Consider the following 23,444-nt stretch of genomic DNA (forward strand, 5'->3'; position numbering starts at 1 on the left):
ACAGTCAGACTGCACAAGCCAATGATAAAGGACCAAGATTATTGTAAATTATACTTAGTTGCCAGTATACGTATATTAACAGTCATATGCTGTTTTTGTACGGGGTATATAGCTATTACCGTATTGTATCATAAATCAGATATCACTGACTTTTCTAGACATAACACGTGGCACACAATTCATCAATAAGACTGTCTTATAGGGCTCTAAAACAACAATTCAGATATAAAAGTAAAACGGTCTTTGTAAAGAGGTGGTCTTTTTAAGAGGTGACCACTAATTGAAATTACCTAAGTGCCATTCCACTGAATCCAGATGCCCATTTACTTCTATGTCAGTCAAAAACAAGTTGATGTTGTGCTACTTCTAAAAACCAGGCGCCATGCAGCTAGCTAACTCATCTGGAATTAACTATAGACAGTATATACTACTATGAATTAACCAACTATGTATTACTACTTTACAATAGGGTAGTTTTGGGTTGTGCAATATTATTAGCTAATTCTCATATTTCATAATTCATGAAATATTCGTAATTCGTTCAATTACGTTGCTATGCACTGCTAAGGAAGCGTTTGTTAAACAAACCGCCTTTACCAACATATTACGCACAGAACTATCTTCTAAAGTGTGACTAATGTGTTTATATGAACTGATGAACTGATATTTCTGTAGTGTATACCAAACCTGAACCATTTTAGAGACAAAGTCATCTATCAAAGCACAGTCACCTGCAAATCCATCCATCCATGCAATCAGTCAGCTCCCAGAAATCATTCAAGTCAGCAACAAAGTTGGAGCCTGTTGTCTTAGAGGGTTCAGGAAAACTAGCTAGCCATTCTAAAACTGGGAATACACCCACAGTCTCTTGCTACATTCTTCTAGTTGTCACCTAGCTGGCAGTAAGAGACTCCATGTAGACACCAAACTTTGTCTTCATACTGTATTTCCAAGAAATAAAAATCACCAGTGTTACAATAAAGTAATGGCAATGTCAACTCTGTTTGAGGTACAACAGTACACATCATCATATAAACTTGACTATATATAAGTGCACCCTGACAACTGGAATCTTGAAACACTTAAAAATGACCAAAAGCTGTAAATCATCAATAAGTAAGATCACAAATGATAATTTGGTTATACAGTGAAACCTGTCTATTCTGGTTGCCTTTGAGCCAAAATTTGGCCAGTCTTATTAAGGAGGTCAGTGGCCCAGGCTACATTTGGCAGGTCACTTTGTACACAGATGACATATTTGGGTATTACAGTGGACAGTTTAGACAGGTGATCTTATTACACAATGACCTGACTAAACAGGTTTTATTGTATAACTAAAGTGTATGGTACTTGTAAATGAAAATGATATAGCTATAGTTCTGTCACACTGTGCATCCATTAGTGTATATAACTGCAGTCACATTTCATCCATAGCATCAGTAGAGTAACCTGCAATCAAATCATTTACAATCATAGTGCCATAGAATTCAATGCATTCATGACATTATAGTACAGTAGTGCTTCCCATTAAAAATACCAGTACCATCATGGTTCCCTTACAGCATTGGTTGGGTACAATCAAGCCTAAGTACGTCTTTAAAATGACCTAAACACTTGATGACTTTCTACAAATTAAAAAAAAAAATCATAGATTGCTTACTAGTAATGCCTTGAGTGATTTGTCCAGTATAGATGCACATTTATTTATCATGTACAGTACAATATTATCACTTACATGCCCTTGGTTGCCTTGATTTGTGCTTTATACTGATTCCTCTAAGCTTTTTAACTCTCATCAATTCTCCCAGATATTGGCCATCAGTTGTACAGTGGTGTACACTGGAAACATTCGTCCAGTATACTACATTATGGTGCACTGCTACCATGGCTTTGTTTGTACCAATGTGTTGAACAGTTGACCTTTCTCTACCTTCAAGATCAGACGTTTTTATTCTCTCATTTTCAACCCAGTACATCTTGGAATTGGCATAGTCAATTGTTATGGAGTTAAGTGTTTTCATTCCAGATACAATCACATGTCTGTTAGTTCCACCAAGCTTCATTTTCTCTATGACTGCTCCTCTCCGTGTGCGATGACCCCAGTATATGTAATTGACACGTGGATCGAGTGCCATTGCTAACAACCTTGTGGTACTGTTGATCAATACATATCTATTATTCCCATCCAAATCTGAATATTCGATTCTGTGATTTTTATGGTCAAGCCAATACAATTTCCTAGTGATCCAGTTTACTAGTAGATCTTTAGGAGCACCTAACCCATCATGTACAAGAGTGTTGCTGCCATCAGTGTAGTTAAAAGCATAAATTTCTCTAGCCTTGTTGCTCCAGTAAATCACACCATTGGCATGGTCTACATCAAAACCACCAGTAAGATGAGAATTGCTTGTGGTAAAGAAGGTGTTTTTGTTTGTTCCATTAAGGAGATGCTCTTCTAATGACTTACGTTTAGCAACTAGGATTGAGGCAGTTAGCACACTAGAACTACACATCCTTCCACCTACACAAATGCATACAATGTGGTTTAATCCAGTAAATATAACGGCAACAGCTGAATCAAATCAGCTACCATAATTTGCTTTTTTTCATTGTAAAATAATTTTCATATGTAAGTACTTGTACGAAAATTTCTTACACTAAAATTTTTGCGCAAGATCAAACAACTCTAATAGAGCAGTCATTCACATAAATTATACGAAAATATTTTACACAAAAATTCTTATCACGATTTTTTTGCACAAAAATAAAGCAAATTACGGTATGCTGAAATTTTGTATTCTAGTAACCTTCTACAGTGGCCAGTCTAGGTGGTTTCACAGTAACTAATTTTATTACAGAGAGACAGTCTACAGTAGCTAGCTTTATTATTGCTGTACCATAGAGTTAGTTGTGACCATAAAACTACATAGTTGCAATTAGGTGACATTGGGTTAGTTGTAGACGGTGATGAGGGCAGTTGTAAAAGTCAAGACTGAAATAGCAAACTGCAAAATAATCTACTAAAACCGGAAGCTAATCTTGTCCTAAATACAGTCCAATCTACTCAAGTTTTTAGTTTTTATAGACCATTATTGCTTTAAGATTCAATAACATCCTAGCTGTTTTTGCAATCCCATAGCTACTTCCCTTCCTTTAGTTCATATTCCCTTAAAGTTGCTTCCACATTTCAATCTTTTGATAGCTTTTTTTCACAATTTTATACTATTGTATTGTGTTGCAATTAAAGCCCTGCATATGCTTCCTTCATTGAAAACTAATGCCAAATAAGCCCTTGAAACCTGTGATGTAACTTGATGTAACTTGGGAAGTAATGAGCCCACTTCTCCAGCTAAACTCACTATTTGGTTAAAATTGCCCCCAAATTCAATGATAGCTATTATTGTTTAAAATTTTCCTGTAGGCCCCCTAGCTGTCTCACATGGCAAGACCCTACCCCAACACAAAAGAAAAAAAAAGTGGTTTGGCTAAATGCTGTAATTTATTATTGTACTGACAATGTTATAGTGGATCTCTGTTATCAGTAGCTAAGTCAACAGAAAATTATCAAAGTTTACAAGCACTGCACTAATCACTTGTTGTATACTAAAAGGAGACTAGGATAGTGGTGATAATGCGTACCACAGTTAAATTTTGGGAAAAGATCATAACACATTGTACTGTTATGGCTTCCCAATAGAAATGTATGGTGAAAATTTTGATTGGTCATAAATGATGTCACAGTGTCACACACTTGGATTTTAAATCAAGCAGTACTACAAATGGGCCAACTTTAAAGAGCTTGAGAAATTTCATCCATGAGTTATTAAATGTTTTTGAGGGTTCAACTCAACATGTGTACATACTGTAGGCATGATAAAAACATTTTATAAGAAGTGTTTTTGTTCATACAGGTGTGGATAGATACACCTCAACATTTTCAGGAAACCAGGGTTGCGCCACCTGCTAGTCACACGTCTGAATTAAAAAGTAGTGTTTCGTGAATAATTGAAAGCATGTAACTATATACTGCATATAAAGTGATCTTACAAGCTCCAGGTTGCCTTGAATGATGTACAACAGCAATACCAGCAGGTCTTATTCCATGTGTAATATTTTGGGGTATTCTATCATTTCCACTAATGGCTGCTGTGACAACTGATTGTATTAACCAATCACTCCAGTAGAGCGTATCATTGTATACTGTTATCCCATATGGATGTGGTATATTTTGGTAGAGGGTAGTCCTTCCACTACCATCTAAATTGGAACACTCAATTTTGTCAAGGTTTGCATCATTCCAACACAATTTTGATGTTTCATAATCAATGGTCAAGTCATTAGGCCAAACAAGGCTAGAATCAACAATGACTTGTCTTTCTGTACTATCAAGTTTCATCTTTTCTATCTTTGGTACAGCACCCCTATCTGTCCAGTAGATGTATCCAGATAATGGATCAATTGCCATCCCACGTGGTTGATCAAGTCCAGTATTAACAAGCACCGTCCTCTCACTTCCATCCAAATTAGAATACTCTATTGTATCACTGCCAGAATCACACCAGTAAAGTTTCCTATTAATCCAGTCTATAACAACATTTTCAGGATTGATTAGTCCACTGACAATTAATTCTCTACATCTACCATCACCATCAATACTAGCTCGATATATGTCTCCTAGATCTAATTCACACCAATACAACATGTTTGTCAAAATATCAAAATCCAGACCAAATATATTAAATACATTTAAGACAGCAATACGTTGATCAGTTCCATCCAAATTCATTCGTCGTATAGCATTGTAGTCAGGAAATAGAAGAAAGGGGCTTCTTATTACAGATGGAGTGCAGTCATCTAAAATACAATGTACATTAGAGTTATGTAAACATACAGTATATCTAAAAAATGGTTTATGGAAGTGATGCACAGTATTTCATTTTGAACACTGTTTTTTTTTTGGATGGTACATAACAAATTCAAAGATATATGGATAATTATGGATATATACAAAGCATACTGTACATACGTACGTAGCACAAAAATGGACTATTAAATTTTACCAATGGCAAATTCCCAACTTCTGTTTTGTACCCATCCTATACTTTAGGTGGTGTATTACTGACATTAAAGTGTTCAGTGTTGCTAGATCAGATGATCTGTAAACTTGGAAGACAATCTGGATGTAACCCGCATGGCCAAATAAACAGAATCTTGTGTCTTGGTATTAAGGAAGAATTGATCTCATTCCCTACAAACTGTATAGACTCTATATGTTACCTTTTTCAAGATAAATATTATGCAGGAATAGTTAAAAGTATTGATCTGAGTTTGAAAGCATTTTGTGATATTATATAGTAACGTTAATAGAAAACATTACTAGAAATTTTACAGTAGGTGCACACATTTGTAGAATTTGTATTATGACTTTCTAGAATTTTATCATTTTTACATATATGTATAGATCTCTGGGCATATATTTGAAGAAAGAATTTTTAGGAATCAACAAGACAGGTCACCTACACCTGCAGATATTCTAGTGGACATTTAATCTCTAATTCAGTCATGGGTAGTTATAGACTGAATTAGAATTAATCGTTCACTAGTATATCTGCTGGTGTAGGTGGCCTCCCTTGTTTCACTACTTTTTATGATTATGATCCCTAATCAAACTTAAAATTCCAAATTTTTCCTTCTCTTTGTTTGTTTACCTTTTTTGCAACATAATGAACCAGCGTGTACTACATCCAAAGAAAGAAAGGCACCATGCTTAATGTTTTTGTCTCAATGCATCCCTAACTATCAAATACTGAAAAAGTAAGTAGCCATTACACTTTGTTTTCAACTATGTTCAACCCATTACACAGCATTACAAACGAAGAACATTACAAGAAGCGCCTCTGCGATCATTCCAATCACAATGGAAAATACAGATTATTTCCAGTACAAACATAGGGAAGCCATTGTGTGCTAGCTCCTTGCACTGTTAGCAAAGATATATGGGACGTGAAGGAGGACAAAGGTAATACGTAAGTCCATGATGCATGCAACATACGTACTGTATGCCAAAAGGTGTAACGGGTTGAACATAGCTGACAACGAAGCATAATGGATACTTCACTTTTCACACGATAATTGATATAGCTGGGGCGCGCGGTGCCTTTTCAGATGCGGTATGCATGGGTTCACCAGTCATAATAAAATTATTTACAAAAAAAGTTAACAAACAAGTACACGAAAAAATTTGGAATTTTCAACTAGAGTAGGGACCATAGCACACCGATAAAAAGTACTGAGACAAGTTGGAGTAGTCCATGATATTAAATCACTGTAAAACAATAAGAAGTGTTATATCCCTACTGTGCATTTCCGTTATGGTATCTTGAGCACAGTAGGGATATAACACTTCTTATTGTTTTACAGTGATTTAATATCATGGACTACAACTTGTTTCAGTACTTTTTATCGGTGTGCTATGGTCCCTACTCTAGTTGAAAATTCCAAATTTTTCTGTGTACTTGTTTGTAAACTTTTTTTGTAAATAATTATTATGACTAGTGAACCCATGCATACCACATCTGAAATGATGCCGCGCGCCCCAATTATCGTCTGAAAAGTGAAGTATGCATTACACTTCGTTGTCAGCTATGTTCAACTCGTTACACAGCATTTCGAATCAAGAACTGTTCGAAAAGCACCTCTGCAATCCACGCATATCGAAAGAAATAGTGCCATGCGCCCCAGGTTATATCAATTATTATCGTCTGAAAAGTGAACTATCCATTACGCTTCGTTGTTGGCTTATGTTCAACCCATTACACAGCAGTACAAATCAAGAACTGTTTGAAAAGCGCCTCTGCTATCAAAATAGCCACTATGACAAATACGGACGATTTCTGTTACGAAGGGAAGCCATCATGTGCTATCGCTAAATCGACACTTTTCACTGTCAGCAAAGATGAATGGGACACAAAGAAGGACACTGGTAAGTCCATGAAGAAGGCATTGCACGTACTGCGGTATGCCAAAAGGCACCAGTCGGGCCAAAGCGATGTCGAACAGTGAAAAAATCAAGCCCATAGCCTTAGCCATTATCAAGTTACGCTTGTGAAGGCATCAGTCAGTCAGTCAGTTACTCAGTCAGTCAGTAGAAAATTCTGTTAAATAAATAATTTTTTAAATTCCATAGCAACTTGTTGAAAGCGTTTTGGGTCAATCTGAAAGCTTTTTTGGGCTTAGTTTTACCTAGCCAATACTGTCTCATCATCGTCAGGGAAAATTGAGGTTGTTTTTTGAATGATTTTATTTTGTGGGCCACGCCTACTCCTTTGTGGTCCCTACTATACACTACGATAGTAGTGTATGATTAGCTAATATCTTTGAGCAGGCTGTGGGACCAGGTGTCCTACAGACCTTCAGTACTTGTGCTGTAAAGCATTAATAAAATAAATTGTTGAACACTACTTTTTATGGATATATACAAAGCATATATATGTAGCACAAAAATGGGTCAACTATTAAATTTTACCAATGACAAATTTCCAACTTCTATTTTGTACCCATCCTATACTTTAGGTGGTGTATTACTGACGTCAAGAGTATATAATGGGGAGGGAGAGTGGCGAACTGTGCTATAGGCTGTGAAAAATGAACCTGTAAAGTAACCCACATACCTTCATTTCTTCTTGTAAACCTGACCACTGTTGATTGCTCAGATTTAACATCTTAAATGTTTTAACGGGTGGTCTGTATGGAATCGCAATGGGTGAATTTCCATTTAGACGTGTCGCTTTAACTAGTAGAACTGTCGAGGCAAGGAATGGGATGGCAACCATGATGAAATATTGAAATCTCGACCTCGCTCAACCATGATAAAACCTCGTAGTTTGTTTTCCAGGGTAGCTGATTGTGTCTTTCTCTTTGTACAGCAAGTACCTCTACGTGATATGCTATACTTTTCTTGACTACACCGTTTTTTCACTCAGTAGTCACATGTACAAAGTGCACCCACTGTGCTTATAATTAGTCACCGATTAACACAAATCACCAAGTCATTTGAACAATGCCACAGGACTTTTTGGGCTCATTTTTCACAGGATGTAGTGTAATTTGGCACCATTATACACTCTTGTTGACGTTAAAGCTAGAAAAGTGTTCAGTGTTGCTAGATCAGATGATCTGTTGACTTGAAAGACAATCTGGATGTAACCTGCATGGCCAAATAAACAGAATCATATGCCTTGGTATTAAGGAAGAATAGATCTAATGAAAACCATTTCCTACAGACTGTATAGACTCTACATGTTATCTTTTCAAGATAAAATAATTAATATTTGACTGAGTTTGAAAGCATTTTGTGATATTATACAATACACAATAATGAAATTTTACAACTTTCCGAAGTTTTACTATCTGTATAGATGTCTGGGCATTCAAGTAGAATTAGGAATCACAGCCATAAACAAGGCAGGTCACCTACGCCTACAGATATTCCATTTCTAGTGGACATTTAATCCCAAAATGGGTAGTTATAGACTGAATTAGGGATTAAATGTCCACCATTATATCTGCAGGAGTAGGTATAGTAGTGGACACTCCTATGGCTATGATCCCTAATCAAACTTTAAGTTCCAAATTTTCCTTCTCTTTGTTTGTTTACTTTTTTGCAACATGATTATACCAGTGTATACTGCGTCCAAAGAAAGAATGGCACCATACTTAATGCTTTTGTCTGAATGCATCCCCCCCAACTATCAATTACTGAATAAGTAAATAGCCATTACACTTTGTTTTGAACTATGTTCAGCCCATTACACAGCATTACAAATGAGAAGTAGAGTAACTCACCTAATATCAGACACGATTACTCAAGCTACAACAGGAATTTTCAAACAACTTGTATGTCTTTAGATAGTTCAAGGTTGTGGGACTTTGCACACCAAGTATCAGCTTCCTTGGCTTCTTTGTCTGGTGGCAGCAGACCTGCAAAGTCATTTCTGATTAATACATATAATCCAGAAAAAAGGTCGATTCACGGACACCCACAGTTTACAAATCACACATTTAATCAACAGTTTTATATCTTTGACTTGAAGAGAAACTCATCTACTTTCTAAATATCCCCAGTTTATTTAATCAAATCCTTTAAATCATGAATTACAAATCAAATAAAATGACACATCACTAGAGTAATAATCACGCCATAAATTTAAGTGTACAGAAGTATACAGTGTTTGTAAAAGTATACGGTACACATTTCCCATAAACTTATCTCAAACAATGTATACTTAATCAAGTTTCCATATACCAAAATTTATGATGCGATTATTACTCCAGTGATGTCTCATTTGATTTGATTTGTAATTCGTGATTTAAAGGATTGGATTAAATAAACTGGGGATATTTAGAAAGTAGATGAGTTACTCTATAAGTTAAGATATAAAACTGTTGATTAAATGTAAGTGTGATTTGTAAACTGTAGGTGTCCATGAATCCACCTTTTTTCCGGATCATACGTATTAATCGGAAATGACTTTGCAGGTCTGCTGCCACCAGACAAAGAAGCCGAGGCTGATACTTGGTGTGCAAAGTCCCACAGCCTTGAACTATCTAAAGACATACGAGTTGTTTGAAAATTGCTCGAGTAATCACATCTGATTTTGGAACCCGTCCAATATTAGGTGAGTTACTCTACCTCTGCAATCATTTCAGTCACTATGGAAAATACATTTCCATTACAAACCAAGGGAAGCCGTTGTGTGCTAGCTACTGTAAATTGACACCTTGCACTGTCAGCAAAGACATATGGGACGTGAAGGAGGACAAAGGTAAGTCCATGATGCATGCAACGTATATACTGTATGCCTAAAGGCACCTAGCTGTCAGGCTGACGTAACGTCTAACAATGAAAACATCAAGACTGTAGCCTTAGTCGTTATTGATACACTTGTCTGAAGGAATCAGGCAGTTAGTTAGTCATTCTATACAAGAGCAAAAGATTGAAAGTAGTAAAGAGCCTTGTAATTGGAACTGATGTATACTCATGAGAATACCTTTGGTTGTGTTAGCAGTCATTTGTGACTGGATTTTGGAAAAACGATCCAAATCGCACATTAGAAGTTTCGAGATAAACGGTTTTAAAGAATTGAAGCCAGCATAACTCTCCAAGGATAGCAAGCACGCGTATGAAATTTACACAAAAGATATGCATCAATCTGTTACCTTTCAAGCCACTTCCAGTACTTGTAGCTGCTTGTACAGTTTCCCACCAAATAAGATAGAAAATCTGAGCAGTTGGATGAGCGAAGTAGTATCACGAGTGCTCACAAAGGGGTGGAGGCTGGGGGGTGGAGGCTGGGGGGTGGAGGCTGGGGGGTGGAGGGGAGGGCAAAAGATAGGCCTCAAAATGGAGGCAGACCACAATTGGAGTCCAGACACGAGATTACAGGGCTGTGCTGGCTCCTTAGTGGCTGATATGTAGCAAAATCTACAGAGAACACGTCTGGCCAACATTATAAGGCTGTCCACTAGTAAACCACTGATTCTTGCCAAGCCAGGTCCTTCACAAGGCCTGAAACCGCCATTTGGGCACTCCACACCACCCAGAAAAGACGTCTATTAAAACCAGCCTCGTGTAGTTTGAGTAGTGCTGAGGGTAAAAACTTGTAGTACGATAGTGTAGCTATCCACTGGTGGTGTTAGTTTGATTTTGCCTGATGTACGATTTGGTTCGGTTCTGTAAAATCTGGTCACATTTATTAACTGGATTTTCAAGAACTACTTACTTTGTATGGGTGTTAGTTGCACCACTCTTGCTGCCATCATTGTGATGACATTGCTTTGTTACAATCTGTAATGCTAGAGTGATCAGACCCTTTCTCTTTTTATGTGAAGGAGCAGGTGCTGCCATACTAAGCTTTCTAGGATTATTGTAACAATATTTAAATAACTTAGTTATCAAAATCATGCTGAAAATTACCAGAAGATTTCTAGCTGCCATGTCCACTATAGACCATAGAATTTCTATCTAGAATCTGGGTGATCCGATGAGGTTTCAACCTCACTGTACTATATAGCATGAATTTGTTTTATCACTGTACTGTTCAATATATTTGTGCATGTAGTGCAAGCAATCAATGATACCTTAGTTTAACAAAGTTGAATCAATAATTATTCCATCCATTGTGTGTAAAATGTTGGAGTTAATTATTAAAGATGCAGTATTGTTACATTTTACAAATAACAACAACATTTTTAGTACAAGCCAGCCAGCATGGATTTTGACCCAACTACTGAATGTAATGGAAGACTGGACTAGTGTTATGGAATCAGGAGGGTTGGTTGACGTAGTTTATTTTGAATTTCAAAAAAGCTTTTGATCGAGTTCCTCATGGTAGATTATTATCTAAATTGAATTGTTATGGTTTAGAAGGAAAGTTGGTGGATTGGATAAAACATTTCCTAGATAACAGAAAGCAAAGAGTCAATATCTGGGGATCCTATTCAGAGTGGATAAAAATTACTGGTGGTGTACCACAAGGTAGTGTCCTGGGACCTATTCTTTTTGTTATATTTGTTATAATGACCTTCTAGATGTGGTGTTGAGTTTGTTATCTCTGTTTGCTGATGAAACAAAATTATATCGACCTATTAGAAGTTTTGATGACCATCCAGTTTTGCAATGAGACATAGATAACCTTCTTGATTGGAGTGAGAGATGGCAGTTTTCTTTAGTTTTCCGAATTGCTTTGCTATGTCTATAGGGTGTTCCTCTGAGACTTACCATTATACGATGACTACTGGAGATAGTGTTGTTCCTATTACACGGACATATGGGGAACAAGATTTAGGTGTGTTCTTTATACCTGATTTAAAGTTTCATAAACATATCTCAAATATTGTTCATAAGGCTAATGCTCTTGCTGGAATTTTAAAGAGATCATTTGAATGCCTTAACTGTACCATGCTTCAAACATTGTAGACCAGTTTAATCCATCCTCACCTAGACTATGCCTCAGTGATTCGGAACCCTTACCAGTTGGGTGATATACATCTGTTAGAACAGGTACAGAGACAAGCAACACAACTAGTCTTGCAACTCAAGAACGGCCCATATAGAAGATGCAGAATGGACATGATAATGGTGTATAAGATGGTTCAAGGCATAAGTGGATGTCCCTTTGAGAATTTCTTTGCCATAAATACCTGTATATCTACAAGAAACAATGGATTTAAACTATATAAACAGTATAGTCATCTCAACACCAGGAAATATAACTTTTCTCAAAGAGTGGTCTGGTCAATGATTGGAACAGCCTCCCAAGAGATGTAGTATAGTCACCCAATGTTTTTCTACTTAAGAAAAAACTTGATGAACATTGGCAACAGTTTCGTTTTGATTTTCTGTAAATTACATTGTCTTTACCATTCGTATAATGTTTTACCAAAAGTAATATAATATGTTTTTGAGAGCTATGATTCATGAGATTAGCTTCACAATACAATCTCTCATTATGTGTATATAGCTCAAATGTCAAGTGACAGTACTATAACTCATATAGGGTAAAGTCAAGGGGTGGTGCAGAGTGGGAGCTGACTATATGTTGTTTCCATATATGTGTCCTTCGCCTCATACACTTCATCCTCACCATATCAAATCTGCACTCTGTAATTCCTTACATTCCTGCAGTTAAGAATCCAATCATTTAAGATAATTTTTCTTGACTGTATCAAGCAAGCTCCAATGGTAGACCTAAAGCTTGAGGACAAGTCTACTATCATCACATAGAATCTGAATTCAAACACGGAATTTAGAAACACTTGTGCTGCCTTGCTTCATTGTCCTAGCAGTTTAAATCAACTTCTATCATGTTGTACTGTTGTTGAATGACGAGAGGTTTGTTTATGACACACTGAACCTTACACACAACATTCAACCTAATAGAGAAAGGCTGCAGTTCTCTAGTGACTGATTCTGCTGGAATAATCTTATGCATCTGTTTATGAACCAATGATATGAAGTCACCACTGATGGACTGGTGTGATGGGACTTAAAATTTGTGCCATTTGTACTGTTTAAGGAACATATTGTACTTTGCGTGGGAGGATCAAAGTGATGCTGCGTATCGTATTGTCCATACAGTACTAATCAACTGCATAACTGTACTGTATGAGTCATACAGTACAGTTATGCGCTTAATTGGGCAAATACAGTACACTTGGGCAAATACAATACAGTTATGCGGAGAATTTATTTAAGGAATGTTACATAAACAACACACTGTAAATTGCTAAAACCAGCCAAACTAATCCTACAAGTTCATTCTATGGCTAGGGATAGATTGCATAAACACTTACTGATCGTCTGATCACGAAGCTTTTAAAACACGACTCCACTAAGACAGCATGATTGATCACATGCATGACATAGTGAATTGCTAAAACTAGCCAAACTAATCCTATTAGTTCATTCTATGACTAGAAATAGACTATTTAAACACTTACTGATATCCTGATCACCGAAAATCGCAGCGGTTTGAGTACAAGAGAAAATCGCTCTGAGCCAAATGACCAAGAAGTACAATATAACACTTAAAGCACTGCCTATGCTTGTGTGTATGAAAAATACAGCACTCGGGGGTGTCTCAAGGCAAATGCAGCACTCAGCTTCGCCTCGTGCTGTATTAGCCTCTTGACACACCCCTCGTGCTGTATTTTCCATACACACACATGGAGGTGCTTTAACTATAATAAAAATTATTGCAATCAATTATTGACCTTGTTGTATGCCAACCAATGGGATTCTCATTTAGAGCAAGATATACACAAACTATTTATGCCAACCTATGGGATTCTTATTTAGAGCACGATGTACACACTTTTTATACCCAGCGATAGGCAATTTAATACTCTAGGAGTCCACTATGTACCAGTTTCCAAGGTAGTGGCATTCTTCAGTAACATTCAGCCAAAGACGGTGGTGTAAAGCATCAACTATCAACAGTCGACGTCATTTATTGTCCACTTGACAACTTGCATACATCAATTGTCATCTGGTTTGATGTATTTTGCTTGTCATTCCCACACAATTCAAAACTAAATCTTTCCCATAGTACAAAATAGTCTACCACAGTAGTAATTGTAATTTTCAAGAAAGTCTTATGTTCAATTTGTTAAATACGCATACATATAAGCATTTTAGTACTTTGAACACAAATTAGCTAAACAGCGCTATCAAGAATGTTCAGCACAGTAATCCTGGATTCCTGGTACCACTGGGAAGTGCTGTAGCTAGTCTGTTTCCTGCCATACAGCAATTTTACCAATGATGCAGAAGTTCTTTATGCATAAATAATAACTAACAACTTCTATCCACTGTATGTGGGTTATTTATTCACTACATGTCTTGTTCCTGAGCACAATGCTTGACAGCATGTGACAAGTCTAAATAATCACTACAAACATTGTGTATTTTAGTTGATGATGCCAGAAAGTAAAAATTACAAACACTCTTCCAGTTTACCATTGCTAATGTAGTCAATTCTCCTGCTTTTTATATAGCCTCAAAAGATTTTTTTTGGTTCACTTTGCTTTCTGAGCAATTTTCTCCATGTTAGCTCCATTGTTCATTCAACTACCACAGCTGGTCTTTCTGTCGTCTTTCTCCACGTAAATGATTCATAATGGCTGTCATTGTACAGCCACTAGTCAGTCCATCATGGTTAAAACTACAGTGGAATTTCTGCTGACTGACTGACCAACCGACCGACTGACTGATGCCTTCAGACCAACGCAACTCAATAATGGCTAAGGCTATGGGATTGATTTTTTCACTCTTAGAATTAGCACCCCAGCTATCGAACAGTCTTTTTTGAAACGTAAAGTAGTTGGATTGGTGATCTTAGGACCTTTAGTCTCTTTGTTCAAACACAACCTCACGCATTCTATGCTGCTGATTGTCATGGTCTCTGTTTCTGATGGAATTATTGTGTTCTTGTTCTATGGATCTTTTCCTTCCACTTGGAATGTTTAATTAGATCTGTTTTTCTTCCTGGTATATTGGGTCGAACAGTTCTTGGTGGTGTTGAGAGAAAACTGTTTTCTTGCCTGTGTGGTTGGGAGGCCTTGGTGTTTTTGATCTTTCAATTGTTGCATCACAGTAGTACTCCTGCTCTGTGGAAGTAAATGCTGCTGGTCTTGTTGGTTTGATTACCTCTCAAGTACATCAACCTGGTGACTAGATTCACAGTTTCAGTTGTAGTCTCTAAGCACCATCAAGAGCAACTTCCCACATAACTTTGTGCTGCTGCATTTGCACTTGGCCATCTGTCTGCCCTACTTCCTGTGCTTGTGGTCACTCTTTTACCAAAAAACATGCTATGTCTTGTCCAAAGAGCGGGTTTCCTTCTTTGAGACATAATGAAGTACAGGATGTAACTGCCACCTTACTTTCTGAGGTCTGTAACAATGTTGTTGAACCTCACCTCCAGCCTCTTTCTGGTGAGACTGTTCAATTTAAAACAGCCAACCATAATGATAATACAAGGCTAGACATTGCAGCTAATGGATTTTGGGGAGGGAGATTTGAGAGGTTATGCTTTGATTAACTCTAATGCACCCTCAAATCAATCTCTCCATTTTGTGTACTGGGACATCGTGATAGGATGAATACCAGCAATGAGTTCTTGAAGTAGAGAATGCCTCATTTACTCCTTTAATTTTCACTCCCCCCCCCCCCACTCCATCCCACCCTCCCTGGTAGAATGGGTGAAGCTGCCATTCAGTTTTATAAGGGATTGGCTAACCTCTTGCATATGGTGTAGTGAAGGGATTGGTGAGATGTAAATTAAATTAAGATATGCAACCAAGTGTATTCGCGGTGCCTGGTCCAGTATGCATTTTCCAGTTGCTAAGGTTTCAATTGCTGTGCAGATAGCAGAGGCTTGTATCCCCCTTTTTATTTCTTTTGTATTAATGTTTTAATAGGTTTCAATCACACAAATGATGACTCTTTTCTTTTAACAATTATTTGTTGATTTTCTGATGTGACAATGCCCACAGCATGGACTTACCTTTGTGTCTCATTTCTCTTTGCTGACATTGCAAGGTTTTCCTAAAGTTATAACAATAACCTCCTAAATTTTCCGTAGTGACTGGATTAATTTCAGAGATACTTCTCGTACTGTTCTTCATTAATATTATGTAACAGACTGATCATAGCTGACAATGAAGTGTAATGGCCATGATGGGGTGCATATTAAAATGAAAACATTAAGTCTGGTGCCATTCCTTCTCTTGATGTGGTATGTGTGGGCTCATCGGTCATAACAATATTACAAAATAGACAACCAAATACTAGGAATTTTAAGTTTGATTAGGGATCATAGAAATAATAAGTAGCAAAACAGTAAGGTCACTTACACGTTCAGATATACTAGTGGAGATTTAACCCCTACTTCAGTAAACTAAAGTAGGGATTAAATATATCTACAGATGTAGGCTACTTATATTTCTATGATCCCTAATTGAAATTAAAATTCCTAATTGTTCTTGTATTTGTATACACATTTATATTGATGATATGGACACTTCATGTAGATAACTACTGCTAATATTCAACATCTTGAAGACTACATATATTTTTACTGCACCTACAACACACTATTATAACAGCATTATTTATTATATGTCACTACTTACTTATGATTTCTACTGAAATGTTCACACTGTCACTACCATGTAGAGAAGAAACCATCACTGAGTAGATACCTGATTTACTCTCTGAGCTTTCCATAACAGTGAGAGATGTCATGTAACGTGAACTGTTAACACTGTTACTAGTGATCAGATGGTTAGTGTCATTGGTAATCTTTCTTCCATCAAATTTCCATGAAATAGTATAATTGATACAAATTGCCATAAATTCCACTGACAATGTAAAACTCTCTGGAGCTAGAATTTTGATACCTTTTATAAATGAATCTCTGATGATGTAGGGTATCACTGTAAAAAGTTAATAAAATACATAAATATACGTATTTTAGAGCTGATCAGTAATACAACTATCACTGACAGTAACTTTTATATCACAATAGCAATAGTATCATGATATTTTATACTAGCAGTTATCAAAGATACTCAACCTCACATAAATGACACACCATAAATAATCCAATTACACACTACGTATCTACTTTTCTTACACTCCATTGGTAAAAATTACAGTTGTAATCTTTGTGGTGCACACTCTTCTAGACTTCACAGTTTTTTCAACTTCAGTACTATCGTGTTTGCTGCTGTTATCCATGTTTTTGACTAAGCACAGATATGTTTAATATATTTGGATAGTATGATTGCATACTATCAATATCATGACTGTTACTCACTAATGTAATTATGGAGTTGCATTCTTGCAATGGTGCACCATTAGTTGTAATTGTTTGCAATAGATCTAACCAGGGTTCTATGTACATGATTTTTACGTAGCCTAAGTGATATACAGACTGGCTAGGTACATGGGTATGGTTTTGTGCTATTAACAGTTGCATGCATACATGGCCTCAGATTCATCAAACTGATGGATCAGTAAAAAAATTTAGATGAATTAAAATTAATATGTAGCAGGATATATGAATAACACAAAGGCTTGAAACCCAACATGCATGTGTATAACTAAATGGATGACCAACTCTGTAGAATTGATAGATTGTTGCCAACATTTTTACAAACTTTGTTGTGGCTACTATTCAGACACCACAGAAAACAGAAATCCTTTTAACACCATCAGATATCTCTACCATGATGAAAAGTATGATTGTGGGTATGAGTTCTGAGTAACCCAATCATATAAATGCAAATCAATCGCCAATCTGAAGTGGTCTAGTTTTATATGCTGTTCTTTCATTTTATACAAAAACAATCACAGCATGACGTAGCTATAAAATGAAAAAAAAGCAACATATAAAAAAAGACCACTATGCAACCCATCTATCACAGCAAGCTCTACAACACATTGTATTCACAAAGCATCACCATGGCATAATTGCAAAGCATCACACAAGTGATCTTGTAGTTCTAAACTTTCTGTATATTGATAGATGTGTTTGTCTGCAACAGAAGTACATGATGAAAGGTGTTGTGCAATGTAGTGGATGATGTAATGCAGCAAAGGTTGTTGTGTAGGTGTTGTGTGGACCTCTGGATACTACAGATTTATATTAAAACCTTGCAAATGTTATTTGAACTGAGTGTGGGTTTATATATTTAGATTTTGCTATAGTTACGTACAGATTGCAGTGCTGTTTCTCTTTGAAAATTGAGTTCTAAATTCACCAAATTTACCTGTTAAACATCACCTTACTACATAAACTTCACTTTGAACCAAGAAGCGTTATGCTGTGCATGGTGTATACTCCTCTCTGGGCCTAGAGTTGACTAGCTTAGCTGGCGAGAATAAACTAGAGTATTGTGGTACCACGTTACTGGCATCACAACAGGCTAGTAGTTTTATTTGTACTGCATAGCCTTGTTTGTTATGGTGTATTTCTCTACTCTGGTTGGATGGAGATCACTGAGCTTACTGCACTGCTGTGGGGATCACTGCTTATCACAGTGTCAGGTACATATTGCTGTGATGCAGTGGTGATCTTTTCTTGCCTCAATCAATAAATGCTAAGGAAGGAGGACGTCCTAAAAGAAGAGCTGCAGAAAGGAGCAGAGAAAAGGTTAAGCATTAGATCAAACCCCCAAGGACTGATTTAGCATTAATGTAGTGTTAGACTATGTGTAGTGTTAGACTATGTGTAGTGTTAGCGTACAGACAATCATAGATAAGTAGATAGGTGCATACACACACACTAGAACTTGAAGCCAGCCATCCTGGGATAATGCTGTCCAGCAGAGGATGTGTCCACTCTTTTCTGTCAATGATGAGGATGGGTGGTAGTACATCTGTGCCTTGTAATGTCTTGCTTCCTTTTAAACAATCGATGGTAGGCGGTACATATGAATGGTTTATTCAAACATGGAGCCATCATGTTCTGATCAAGTCCTTCACTGCATAAAGTTCTCAATCTGGTATGATATTGGGCTTCTTTATACCAAGATGACTCATCTACTCCATACTTCTTCAGATCCTGATGGACCTTGTCCTGCCTATTGTGACATCATGCAAGTTTTTTCATCATCTCAGTGTTTACTGATTCTATGGAAGTAAAAACTAACTTGCTTAGCTACATAGTTAGGCATAGAGGAAGGCAGGCTACAAGGACTGAAGACCCACCTCAATATTAGGGAAGGGGTCTTTTTACCTTTTGACTTCTTAAGCTAGCAGAATAGTGATCAATAACATATTGAAAGGGTATTCAGTTAACTCTAATAAAATAGTTAAGTTCCGTACAATTGTAATGAATTTAGTGAATAATGAGCCGCCCTCCCACACTAACTTTCTGATCTGAAACATAAAATAAGTGGCCTAAACAGATAGATAGGTACACACACATGTTTTTACAAAATCAATTTTAGCAGCATGCCCACAGCCAGCCAAAGGCTGGCTGTGGATACACACCTGGTTTAAAAATGAAGTAGGGATCAAAGCGATAAGAGGTAGTAAAACAATGATGGTATTACAGCATAGCTCAGTGGAAAAATCCCTACCTTGGCATTAAACAAAATAATGGTGACATCATGCCAATGTGGTCACAGAGCTATGCAGGAATACCATCTTTCACCTCTTTTTATCACTTGGATCCCTACTTCATTTTAAAATTAATAATGTCAAACTGTACGGTAGTACTGTTTAAGCCCAAAAATGACGTGCACTGCCTAAAATTCTGCCTTTAAAATCATCCTAGAGACGTCTTATGTGATAAATATTACCTTTAGGAATAATAGTAGTCCATCTAACATCAAATATAGCATTAAAAACTAGGACATAGAATTTTAAAAACCACCAAAACTTGAATTTTGTCTGCCAGCTTGCCTGCCTACCAGCCTGCTTTTTGGGGTTCTGACAAGTGTGTGCCCTCTGCGCCTTGTCTTTCCTTTTAACTTCAATCAGGTTAGTCATCTTATTCTTGATGCAATGAAACCATATTAAGGCATTAATCTTCTATATCAACACCTTCCTTGAACAGCATATTTAGCTACCCAAAATTAAAGTAGTTACACTTGGTAGATACCTGTAACTTCACAAAAGGTATGAGATAATGCCCATTAATGATCTAGCCTGATTAATAATGATCAAGCATGGGGACCATACCTATTTACTTGATCTTGATTACCACTCCCCTTATTTTTGGTTTAGCTTTATTCATAATGCTAGCACAGAAAAGCGACACGCCACCTGGTTGACTTGAGATACTCTAATACAGCAGTCACCCTAATAGAGCAGTCACAATTGTTGTATGCTATAACAAATAAATAGTACATTAAAATGAAGTAGGGATCCAAGCGATAAAAAGTAGTGAAACAAGTGATGAATTATGATATTACAGCATAGCTCGGTAGGAAAATCCCTATACTTTAGCATGTTATAACAAAACATGTCAAAATAGGGATTTTCCCACTGAGCTATGCTGTAATATCATCATTCATCTAAATGGCTAGCTAAATAAATACTAATTTAAAAATGAAGTGAAACAAGAGATAGACATTGTATATAGGAATTATATTATATATACATATACAACCAGAGAGTGAAAAGAAATCCAGGGATTGGGCATAAGGGGTACGTACCATCAAGGTAGCTCAGCTAGGATTATCATTGTGCTATCCAATAACACAATAACACAATCACTAACTTAGCTGTCGCTATCATTTTGCTATCGCTTACATAAAGCCATAGATTTTGGGTTCAAGTTAGCAATAGCACAATGATAATCCTAGCTGAGCTACCTTGATGGTACGTATCCCTTATGCCCAATCCCTGGATTTCTTTTCACTCTCTCATTGCATATGTATATATGTTATTCCTTATATACAATGTCTATCTCTTGTTTCACTACTTTTTGGACCCAGATTCAGTTTTAAATTAGTATTTATTTAGCTATCCATTTAGATGAATGATGATATTACAGCATAGCTTGGTAGGAAAATCCCCATACTTTGGCATGTTATAACAAAACATGTCAAAGTAGGGATTTCCCCACTGAGCTATGCTGTAATATCATGATTCATCTAAATGGTTAGCTAATTATACAACCAAGTACTAAAGATAATACGACATGCAGTTAAAATTATGTCAATGAATAAATAAATGAATAAATAAATAAATAAATAATGTTTGTGAAAACTACAAGGCCTAAGGTTTTGCACTCACTGGGAATAGAATCCATGTTGTATGAAGGGACAATAGTATAATGGGCAGGTGTTTTCGTGGAGGTGATAGAAATGTATGACGATTCTATTTAATGCTGATCAAAATAGTTAGGACGTTATGCCCACTAGACAAGCAAACTACTGTTCATTTGTGTTTGAAAGCGGGCAACAGCGACTATTTCGATTGGAAGACAAGTGGTTGCTACACCTACTTAATAAACAGCATGATTGCAGGTTGCTACTAATCACTGGAGGTTAGTTTGTGTTGGTTAAAACACTTTGATAGTCTTGTTTCTTTAGTATTGCCATAGATATTATATACTATGTACCCAGTAGTATATACTATCTATGGTCTCGCGTAACTAAGGTACCTTCACTTGTGCATGGGATGGGAGAAAGCCTCACCTGGCAGGCCATTGTGCAAAGAAGGTGCAGTTCCAGATGGTAAGTTTGTGTGATGATACATAGCTCTCCACCTGAAGCCTTTTAGTGCCAAGAGTGCCCAGACTGATCACTGATATGGGCCCTGAGAAAACTACATAGATATTCACTGCCAAATTGCATCACACGTACTGAACACTGATGGAGAGAACAAACACAACATACACAAAATGTGCCCTTAGGCTGATAAATGCTGTGTGTATGGTTGTGATTGCTATTAACTGCTATTATTATATGTAGCTAAGTCTGCCACCATCAGCAATGCTCCACATACTTGTGCACACTGACATATCCATGAAATTCTGGTATTACATTTCAGCCATGTTTGTTCTCCAAATTTTTTTTGGTCTTGCAGCATATCCACGGCATCATGTGATCATTTTAGTACAAATGACCCAGCTCATGTTAAATATATACATAACTAAGATATCAGTTGTAGGTGACAAATACTCTGCTTTTATCCCAATCTTACTGTGGTCTGCTCTTGGCAACTCCAGCCATGTCTTAATCCAGCACTCTAATCCATCCTCATTTAAACATATCATGTAACACAAATTATGTATAATTGCATAAAATTAATGTAATAAGTATTCGTTGGATGTTTAAACTTTACTGCTTGTAGGCGTCAGATTCAATACCATGATTCTCACAGTTTAAAGTGTTATCTCACATTCTCACATCTCCATGGTCAGATAATCACTGATTGTAATTGCATACTAATGCATCCCTTATGTTTATGTGCCAGTCAATTCCTCTAGAATTGTATTACTGTGCATCTTTTCTACCTGCACACACTGTGTTGGCCATGCACTGTTTGTACATGCCCCATTAGTAGGTTGTCCCATTGGTGATTGTACTTGGTTGTATTTGCCCCGGGCCTAAATAAATACTAATTTAAAAATGAAGTAGGGATACAAAAAGTAGTGAAACAAGAGATAGGCATTGTATATAGGGAATAATATCATACAGTAAGAGATGGACATTGTACATAGGGAATAATATCATACAGTACGATAGTACTGTATAGTAGGGGTTGGTAAGAAATCATATGGTTTTGTGGATTTTTGTACCTAAAAAATGGCCTTGCAATAAGTTTTACCTGAAAAAACCACCTGGAATGCATTAGTACTGTTATAATGATGTTGTACCTTGGGTAAACAAAACGAAAAGTCGAATGTTTTAATGCACAGTGAGTTTTAAAGATTTCAAAATTCACCTCCATTTCGACTGCCAGCCTGCCTGCTGTAAGACCCTGTAGCGCCAGGTGTACGACTCCAGAAATTTCAGACAGTCAAGGTAATGATGGCGGAATCTGTTGTCCCGATTATGTTCTGTCCACTGCATCATGCTGTTTGCTTTCATCATTCATCCACTTCTTTGTTCTTCTCAAAGGATAATTAATAGTTGCGGCACTTAATAGTTGCGGCATGTGCCACAACCCAAACACATGGTTTTAACGAAGTATGAATACATGTGCGTAAGATGAGGGTGAACGGGTGTAGTACCCAAGGAGTTGTCTCTAGCATTTGTTAACGCTGGGTAGTCGTTTCATATAGTCTTAATTACCAGTTTAGCTTTTTTTGTGAGGTAGCTGGCTAATAATGTCTTCATGGGGCAGATCCACTTCGGGATCCAGACTTCTAAAAGCAAGGATTCCACTCCTATAATGGTGGACTCTCCAGCGATGTTTT

At 36.8% G+C, this 23,444-nt stretch overlaps 2 protein-coding genes across 2 annotated transcripts in view; both read right to left on the minus strand.

The window, feature by feature from the left end:
* LOC136262526 (low-density lipoprotein receptor-related protein 4-like) overlaps positions 1-1,077 on the minus strand; it is a 34,419-nt gene extending 33,342 nt beyond the window's left edge. Inside the window, exon 1 of the mRNA XM_066056827.1 lies at positions 732-1,077. Coding sequence (XP_065912899.1) covers positions 732-751 — 20 coding nt within the window. The 5' untranslated portion in view covers positions 752-1,077. The remainder of the gene's footprint in view (positions 1-731) is intronic.
* Positions 1,078-1,225: 148 nt separating this feature from the next.
* LOC136262528 (low-density lipoprotein receptor-related protein 6-like) overlaps positions 1,226-23,444 on the minus strand; it is a 45,432-nt gene continuing 23,213 nt past the window's right edge. Inside the window, exons 6-9 of the mRNA XM_066056830.1 lie at positions 16,696-16,998; positions 4,048-4,854; positions 1,736-2,521; positions 1,226-1,449 (exon numbers count right to left, since the gene is read on the minus strand). Of these exons, the coding sequence (XP_065912902.1) occupies positions 1,418-1,449; positions 1,736-2,521; positions 4,048-4,854; positions 16,696-16,998 (1,928 nt within the window). The 3' untranslated portion in view covers positions 1,226-1,417. The remainder of the gene's footprint in view (positions 1,450-1,735; positions 2,522-4,047; positions 4,855-16,695; positions 16,999-23,444) is intronic.

This window comes from Dysidea avara, chromosome 7 (assembly GCF_963678975.1).
Source record: "Dysidea avara chromosome 7, odDysAvar1.4, whole genome shotgun sequence".
Classification (NCBI taxonomy): domain Eukaryota; kingdom Metazoa; phylum Porifera; class Demospongiae; order Dictyoceratida; family Dysideidae; genus Dysidea; species Dysidea avara.